At 32.1% G+C, this 9,592-nt stretch overlaps 1 protein-coding gene across 1 annotated transcript; it reads left to right on the forward strand.

The window, feature by feature from the left end:
- Nucleotides 1-2,088: 2,088 nt before the first annotated feature.
- On the forward strand, nt 2,089-8,793 carry LOC137827656 (Cysteinyl-tRNA synthetase, class Ia family protein). The gene is made up of 9 exons (XM_068633876.2): nt 2,089-2,493; nt 2,916-2,979; nt 5,168-5,329; nt 6,252-6,422; nt 6,505-6,786; nt 6,904-7,029; nt 7,576-7,797; nt 7,907-8,023; nt 8,129-8,793. Exons 1-9 carry the CDS (start codon nt 2,318-2,320, stop codon nt 8,462-8,464), a joined length of 1,656 nt encoding a protein of 551 aa, XP_068489977.1. The 5' UTR covers nt 2,089-2,317; the 3' UTR covers nt 8,465-8,793.
- Nucleotides 8,794-9,592: the final 799 nt, after the last annotated feature.

Below are 9,592 nucleotides of genomic sequence, written 5' to 3' on the forward strand. Positions count from 1 at the left end.
AAAGTTTTGTCTACAATTATCTCAAGTTAAACCTAATATAAACTGCATAAGCAGTGTTAACAGTTGCGGGGCTGACAAGGAGGGAAAGTAGTGGGCCGGGTCATAATTAGGGTTTATATAATTTGGCAAATTCTTCTTACACCAAATATTTCTCAACATAAGCAACATAATTTAAATTTTTAAAAATATCCTTTATTTCGAAAATGAAAATTTAGAATTAAAAATAATATATTTAAAAAAATAAATGTGGAAGAGATTATTATGTTTCAAAAATAAAAATCTATAAAAAAATAAAAATCCCATTCTTAATAAGAAAATTAAAAATTAAAAATAATACATTAAAAATAATAGATTCGGAAGAGTTTTTTTTTGTTCTAGAAATAAAAATTCAAAAAAAAAATCAAAAGTTCATTTCGAATAAGAAAATCTGCAATACAAAAAATTTGTTCTTAAAAAAAAATCTGGAAACATATTCTGGAATATATTTTTATATGTACTCTATTTTTTAAAGGTGCAGGAAGTAATTGCTATATAATTTTCTTCCTCTCTTTACATTGGGCCTTAACTTAATTAGGGTCTGATCATAATTACTTAATGACTGTTTCTTCCTGCACCTCCATATCTTCTTCTGGCACCTCCATACACAATATGAAAATACATTTTTATCCTTCTTGTGCCACCCCCATAGAATAATTTTCGGATTATGTAATCCGGAAATACATTTGAAAAAAGACTTCCGAATTATATAATCCGGAAGTTAAAAAAGACTTCCAGATTATGTAATCCAGAAAGTAATCATGCATATGAGAAAAGACTTCCGGATTATATAATCCAGAAGCTAATTACAAATTTGAAAAATGACTTCCGGATTATGTAATCCGGAATATTACAGAGGGGCATTTTTGGAAATATGAAAATCTATGGAGGTGAGAGAATAAGCTATGGAGGTGCAGGAAGAAGCAGCCTTACTTAATATCTTCTTTGAGTCCAGTATATTTTTCTGTTAGAAAAAAAATATATAGATGGATTATTTACCTGTTAACTGGAGTTGCTTTTTATTGTATAATACAATATATAATAATTTAAAAGAAAATAGTTAGTTTCACCTTTTTTTTTCATATATTGGACATCAATTACATTATTTGTTCTCACCCCACCAGGATTATATTATAAACTTTATTTTTCAATATAAGTTTAATTAAAAAAAATAATATAAGTGATAATTTAGACAAAAATAAGTATAGTATAAGGGTTACAAAATAGAAAAATACAATCTTTATACAATGTGAACTATTGATACATTTAAATTAAAAATATTCAAGACAATTATAGAATTATTCAAAATTTTATATGGTCAGGTGACAAGTATTATATTTGATGAATTTGTTTAGATGGATTAGGCAAATCTTCTTTCAAATGGTATTGTCTATAAAATTTTAGATCAATTAGAGTTTTTATTTGTAGACTAATTACTAAATATAATAAAAATGTTACAAATTCAATACTCTTCCATTACTGATAATATATAAGTTTTTTTTTATGTCACAATTACATGTTTTATTTCAGTAGGAGGATGCATAATCAACTTGAAGTAAGTAAAAATATTTAAAAGTAAAGAAAGTAAGTTAGGTAACTGAAGAAAGAAAGAAAACTCCAGAATGGAAATGAAGTAAAATAAAGAAACCACTAATTACATCATTTAAGAATAATAAATGAATAACCTAAGGTAAATAAAATAGATTTAATAAGGAAAAAAGTCAACTGAATAACCAAAGGCAACGCCAGAGTTAAAAGAAAGTAAATAAGGAAATCATATATTGTATTTATTATTATTATTGGTGGAAATGTTTTTTTTTTTATGTTATCGTATTTTAGTAAGTTAAAGTTTTAAAATTAATATTTATATTAATATATTTTATATTTATCTAAATAAAACCTATATTATTAATTTATATTTTGAAATATAATAATATGAAAAAATAATATAAGTTACCTATACTTGAGTAAAAAAATTACAGAATAGTACAAATAGGTACAATTATTTGTAATAGAGATATAATTTATACTACCTATTTGTAATAGATGCAAAATTCAAAATATAATTACATTCGGACCATAGACAAAATCTCTAAACAAAATAAGAATATATTATTATAAATGGTGATTATTATTAACATAATGATTTATTTTATTTATTATTTATGAAGGCAAAAGTAAATGGTAGAAGGGTTTGGGGTTGAAGAACAGAAAAGAAATTAGGGCTGAAGGGGTCATAGCTGCAGAGTGTGAGAGAGAGTGTGCTCATCTGCAGGTAACAATGGCTGAAGAGGAGCTTGGTGTTTTCAGGATTTACAACTCCATGACTCAGCAGAAAGAGATCTTCAAAACCAAAATCCCTGGCAAGGTTTTCATGTACGTTTGCGGAGTAACTGCCTATGACTTCAGCCATCTCGGCCACGCTCGTGCCGCGGTTTCCTTTGACATTCTCACCAGGTACTTTTTCATCATTCATTCTTCAATTCCCACCAACCCTCTTTTCATTTCGTTGGCATGCCTCAATTCAATCTACTGGTTTCTGTACCGATGAAATTGAGAATCTAGCCCATGGTTTTAAAGTTGTTTCAGACTCGGTCTTTTCTGGATTTAAGGTTCACTTTGTATTGGGCTTATTTGTTTTTGTTTATTACCATGTAAATGTGTAGTTGGATTTAATTTGGTTTGTCTGACTGTTATTATTAGCCAGATTTAAGTAGGTTTAGATATTAGATTATCTCAGTATTTGAAAGGTTAAATTGGAATACTTCTTTGAAACATTTGTTCTGCTCACTCTTTTTTGTTTTAATTTTGCTTTTTCTAGATGTGAAGATTAAGAGTTGACTCACTGTTTGTACTCTGATTGATATGAAAACTTGTAGGTACCTTAGACACTTGGGATATGAAGTAACATATGTGCGGAATTTCACTGATGTTGATGACAAGGTGAGGATGATATCTTGTTGTAACCAAAGCTGACAACTCCCTGCTTTTTAGACTTTTTCACCATCCAGCTGCCATTTTTGTTAATTATTTTTTTTGAGTATTTTTCATCCTTCTTTCCTTTGCACGATTCTGGTTATTGTCACTCCTACATACATGTTCCTTTGGACCTGTGAATGATACACAATTGCAATATGAAACTATATGAATGTATACTTTCAATGCGATGGTAATTGGGATAAGGTTTGTGTTCCTTCTCTGAAGTCTGGGTCAATATATGGTAGTTCCCTCTCTAATAAATGTTGTAATCTTTCCATGATCTTTCCTTTCATAGTCAGTTTGGTATGGAGGGAAAAAAGGGTTATATTATAAGTAGATCAGGTGGTAGTAGTGTATATTATAAGTAGATCTGGGCAATATATGGCAGTTCATTCTCAGACAAATTTTGTAATGTTTCATGATCATTCCTTTTATGGTCAGTTTGAGGTAAAAATGGGTTAAGAAAAATTCATTTTTGGTTTTCTTTGTAAAATAGTATTAAAAACTGAGCCATTTCATTTTTTTTCTATTAATATTAATATATTGAGAGCAATACTCTAAAGTGATTAAGATTTTCTTTAATTTTTATTGAATAAAAGTTTAAATTTAATGGAGTGGCTTGTATGGTTATTCAGTCATGTGCCATTCTACTATTGAGAGCAGTTCTCTTAGAGTTTGCAAGAATCTCAATTGTTGTCACATATGCTATAACCGACCGACCCTTATCATATAAGCAATACAAATCTATGAAATCGTTTTCAGAAATGAATAGGGCTTAATGTTATAGAGTAAACTTACTGGGAAATGGGGAGATGTAGTGAATAATGATTTTAAATAATATTATTTTGGGAGTCAAAATATAAATTCTTTGATTCAGACATCTAGTCACCCCTGTTAGTTACCATATTTCTGTTCTGTGACTTTAGAATTCATTTGTCAAAGTGATTCAAGTGTATGGTAGAGGATCGAGTTTTGTAGGTTTTCTAATTGCTATCAAGTCTTATATTTTGTTTAGTGTTATCTTCCAACATTTTTTCAACTGGATAGAATTTCATTGAGATAGGTTTAGTCTGTGCTTTTAACTATAACTTTTACGTGGGCATAACTTTTAGAATAAGCCATTCACACAGTACATATTTCTATGTGCTTCAGGAGTCTTTAGTGTTTGGAAGCACCATCCTTTTTGAGAATACCTCAAGTGTCAATCTTCAAATATGGTGTTTTTTTTTCTTTTGCTATTGTTTGGACTATCTTTATTTCTTTTTGTTGTTGGCTTCCTGTTCTTCTTATTTCTTTACTATAAGTTGGTATCTTTTAAATTTGAACGATGAGCCTATTTTTAGCAATACTGGTTTACCTGCATGGTAAGTGATAACAATAATTGTTTGAAGCATTGCTGTCAAAATTGCAATATATTTTACTCACAGGATTGCATGACCCTGCAAGTTCACATCTTCAATTTTTTTCCCTGCCTAGCTTTCTTATATGGTGGGATTGGAGTAAGATTGCCAGACAAACTCATAGGATCAACAAGCTTGTAGGAGTTGTGAACCTGCAACTGAGGTGATTTGTGTTGGTTGTCTCTGGAGAAGCAGCAGACCACCCTCTCCATTTTTTGACCTCAGTTGTCCCCTATCACTCAACCCCCTGTCCCACCTCTCAATTCCCCATTCATTTCTCCTGTCTTCTGTGTGGAGCTTAATTTTCCTTTGTCTGTGCCCCAAATCTCTTTCTCTGTTCAAATCTCTCTACTCAGTCTCTATGTGGACTATTCCACCCCAACATAGTTTTTGGCAGTGGTTCTCTACCTCATGGTTTTTTGACTTATTGAGTTGGCATTTGATCTTATTCATGCTCAATTTAACTTTTAATTAAATGTTGTGATTTGAAGGTTATTTTCATTTCCCATCTGTTTTATATGCATAAATACATGGTAGAGCTTTAGGTAGGATCTTGTGATTCGTATAACAATACCATGATTCACACAGTTCCCCTCCCCTTCCCAATCCTTGGTAGGATCTATGCTTTCACAAAACATTGGTTACAAGTTTCACCATCCTTGAAAACATGAGTCTTGAAAGCATATGATTTTACACTTCTTATCTGAATCTTTAATGTTTATTACAGACTGCTAATATCAGAATTGCTGCAGATAATTAAGCGAGCAAATGAGACTGGGGAAGATCCATTGATGTTGAGTAACCGTTTTTGCGATGAATATAATGCTGATATGGCTGATCTTCAGTGTGAGACACCAACTAAGGAACCTCGTGTTTCTGAACATCTTGGCGATATAAAGGACATGATAACCCAGGTTTAATTTTGCTAAACATATTGCTGTCTCCGCTTTAGTTTGAAATTTTTAAGGGAATATCATTGTAAAATTTTTTTTGCTCCACGTGTTTCAATTAAATTCCAGTTGACAGTCTTGCTTGCTGTTTTATATTAATCAATACTTCCCTTTTTTCAAGTGCATTTTGAATTTATATGTTTCCTTGGACAGGTTAAATTAAACCTTGTATACATTACATGTTAATAAACTTCCTGTATACACTATTATGCTATTTTGTGTACTTTTTATAAGAATCTTGGATATTTACTCTTATTGTTGTAGTGATTTGTGGGGATGCGTTTTGATTTTCTGTCCTCATGCTTCCCTAAACTATTGAACCTTCTATATGATTACATATATAATATTAAATATAAAAGCTATTCCTTCTTTTTTGCAGCAATGTAATGCATAATTTATCCTATTATGATAATTTAACTCGTTATCTTGTTAATAAATAGATTAAAATCAAGCAGGAACTATGAAAGCAAAACAAGAGTTAAAAGGCCAGTTGTTTTTAATTTTTTAATAGAGAGATATGAAGCTCAGAAGCTGCATGCAATCTCCAACTGAAATATTAATGAGACTTAAAATGATAACAAACTTACAGCTTCTTTGCTTTGAGTTCTTTTTCAAAGTTTCCTGTTTTTGTCTCATTTGCAAAAATGTCACCTTATATTTTCTCATTATTTATTGTTTTCACAGATCTGCATAGGAATTTTAAAACCTGAGACAAAGTAGCAGTTTTTTTATTAATGATAACAAGAAACATATCTATTTGAGGTTGCATGTCATTTTTATTTAAATGTATGGCATAGAAGTTAACATTTCATTGGATGAAGGTATGTCTTTATTTATAAATTCTATCAAAAGATGCTTAGTCATTATTCATTAATGTACTATGCAGATTATAAAAAATGGCTATGCATATGAAGTTGAGGGTGATGTTTTCTATGCTGTTGATAAATGCCCAAATTATGGCATGCTTTCTGGACAAAAGCTAGAACACAATAGAGCTGGGGAACGAGTAGCTGTGGACTCAAGAAAGCGTCACCCAGCTGATTTTGCTTTGTGGAAGGTGAGAACCCTTTCCAGTTATTTTAAAATATGTTTTGTAAACATTTGAAATCTCTTATATTTCTTAATAATAATAATTGCAGGCTGCTAAACCAGGTGAGCCTAGTTGGGACAGCCCCTGGGGTCCTGGAAGACCTGGGTGGCACATCGAATGCAGTGCAATGAGTGCTTGTTATTTAACTCATAAATTTGATATCCATGGCGGTGGAATTGATTTAATATTTCCTCATCATGAAAACGAGATTGCACAGAGCTGGGCTGCAGACAACGAGAGCCATGTCAGTTATTGGATGCATAATGGCCATGTCACTAATAATAATGAAAAGATGTCAAAATCCTTAGGCAACTTTTTCACCATTCGCCAGGTCAGTTCTTAGCCAACTTCCATTCTCCTTGTCAATGACAGTTTTATTTCTTTTTAAATTTGTAGAAGTTCTTACAAGATGTCTTATGCATATTTTTCATGATATTTTTTCTTGCAGATCACTGAGCGCTATCACCCACTTGCTTTGAGACACTTTTTGATTAGTGCCCATTACAAATCTCCACTAAATTACTCTATCTCACAGCTGGAGAATTCATCAGATGCTATTTACTATATATTTCAGGTAAGCAGCCTCCAAATAATCTGTATCAGGAATTGTGTGTTGTTGCTTAGATTTTGATGGGTGAGTTCATCTCTCAAGGTTGAGAGTTTTTCTGTTATGTAATTCTATATATCCTACCTAAATACTGCTATGTAAATTAAGCAACTTTTATCTTGGAGATAGAATTTCCTGTGCTTCTTTCCTGCTACTTTGAGTTTTTGAGGACGAAGGTAGTTACCGATGTGATGAAAATCCCTAGTGTTTATTATTAAATGTCCAAATGTTTCAAGGTTGACACTTGTGAGTCTCATTATAAGGCAAATTATTTGTCTGTGGTGTTCCTGTCATGACTTGTATGAAACACAGTTTGATTTATCAAGGTAACTACCACAATTTTCACTGTGATTTGGTTGTATTGACATAAATTATTAAAGCTACAGATAACTGACGCTGATATTTTGTTAGCTTTAACAATGCCATTACGCTGGGGAAATTGTTCGAAATAGCTTCCTTTTATATCTGCTGAGTCGATAACTGTGAGACTGATTTTGTCCTTTTTGTTGTTAGACTCTTCAAGATTGTAGAGATGCTTTATCACCATTTCTTCAAGAAGGATCCGAGAAGAATGAAAAGGTGCCTCAAATTAATGAGGCTGCCAAGGAATGTATTAAGAAACTGAGTGTTGAGTTTCAAACAAAAATGTCAGATGACTTGCAGACGCCAGTGATACTAACTGGTGCTATCCAAGAGGCGTTGAAATTTGTGAACAGTTCATTGAAGATGTTGAAGGTACATAAATGGAACCAATTTCTTGTATTGCATGTGCGGGTGCTGCTGCATTCATTTTTGCGTTGGAAATGCACTAGTAATTAATGAATATGTTTTGTCTATCTTCCAGAAGAAAATGCAGAAAAGAGCACAATTGCAATTGATTCAATCCTTACAGGAAGTTGAGAAAGAAGTTGCCAAAGTTTTGGATGTATTAGGATTATTGTCCTCTAAATCCTATGCTGAGGTTAACACTAGCTTAATTGCCCTGTTTTATATAATCTAATAGACACATTCTTTCTGAAAACCATTGCAAATGTTAAAACAATTGTTATTATTATTTGTTCACCAGATTTTGCAGCAGTTGAAAGAGAAGGCATTGAAGAGAGCAGGTCTGGCAGAAGGTGAATTGCTACATTTGATAGAAGAAAGAATTCAAGCTAGGGTTAATAAGGATTTTCTCAAAAGTGATAAGATTAGGACTGATTTGACTGCAATGGGCATTGCACTTATGGATGTGGGCAACGAAATAATTTGGAGACCATGCATCCCGAGTGAACCAGTTGGAGTTGTTCAGAGAGACCAGAGGACACCTATAGTTGAAGAAAAGCAGTTCACACCTTCAGTGAATAAAAAAGTGGAAGAAATACCAGGGGATCGAGAAGGGAATGACCCTCGTACAACATAAAGGTAGAGTAAATGGCTCTCCTTAGCTATTATGATTAATACAGAAATGTTATAATTTATCAAATACTACACAAGGCTTGAAGATTGTATATCAGTTGAAGGTTATTTATGACCATACCTAGCAGTCTAGGAAAAGAATATTTTTTATACGTTTCTCAGATTGGGTCTTTTTCGGTCCTGTCCGTGGATTATTAGTTTAACTGATTTGACCATTGCATGAACAGTGCTGCATACCGAAATTTTTGAGTCTCAGATTTGGTTTTTAGCTCTTAATTCGTACTACAGAATGCTTAATATTTTTTCAAGAATCTGGAGCCTGATTATCTCTTATCTTGTTTGCTATTGATGAACATTAGCATGATTGCTTAAATTATCATATTCGTTTGGTTTATTATATTGGTTTTCTATTCTGTTCTTTGGTTAGTGTGGTTATCTCATTTGATTTGAGGCTGCCGAGCTATGTCTAGGCAGTCAAATCGCCTAATTTTCGAAACCGCATACCTTAATTTGCAGACAAGTTATTTGAGCAGTCTGAATTTATGGTTTTTCTCTTTGAAGTTTTATTGTAATACTGTCAAAGTGAAGCTAGATAAGCAAATCAATGCTGCCTTGTATGAAGAGGGATATTTAAGGTTTCTTCAAATTATGAAATATGCCTCATTGAGTAGAGTTGGATTTGATTTAGTGAAGGGTGGGGGTGAGGGGTTGCTCAACTATTTTTTTATAAGCACGTTGTTTAACAAGAAGAACCATTTAAGCTGCAAGGTTTTCTTAACTTTTAAGCGGGTCTATGTATTAGTTTTCTGTTTTCTTGAAATATTAAACTTTGGTTTTTATCTTGTTATTTGTTATTTTTTTAATTGAGCAGAACATCTTTACTGGTAAAATGAGATTTGTGGGAGTCATTTCAGAAATTTTCTGAGGTGTTGGGTGGGTAGAGTGTGGGTGCTTAAATTGAAAAGGATAAAAATAGACATGTTCAAGTGGATTTCATTTAAGAACCCTAAATCCAGATGTTGGGTTGGGAAAACCTAAACCCATTTAAGCTAAGTTGTTGAATAAGTATATACGTCACAAAAATTGATGAAAAAACTGTTTTAGATTTTAAGCGTTTTTTTTCTGATTTTTT

Source organism: Phaseolus vulgaris, chromosome 7 (assembly GCF_051622355.1).
Source record: "Phaseolus vulgaris cultivar YP4 chromosome 7, ASM5162235v1, whole genome shotgun sequence".
Taxonomy (NCBI): Eukaryota; Viridiplantae; Streptophyta; class Magnoliopsida; order Fabales; family Fabaceae; genus Phaseolus; species Phaseolus vulgaris.

Excerpts from the sequence above, each read along its gene's own strand:
- LOC137827656 (XM_068633876.2), top strand. The coding sequence starts at position 2,318 with ATGGCTGAAGAGGAGCTTGGTGTTTTCAGGATTTACAACTCCATGACT. Across the intron at positions 2,494-2,915 it reads TCCTTTGACATTCTCACCAG|GTACCTTAGACACTTGGGAT; the intron begins GTACTTTTTCAT and ends GAAAACTTGTAG. Across the intron at positions 6,423-6,504 it reads CTGATTTTGCTTTGTGGAAG|GCTGCTAAACCAGGTGAGCC; the intron begins GTGAGAACCCTT and ends TAATAATTGCAG.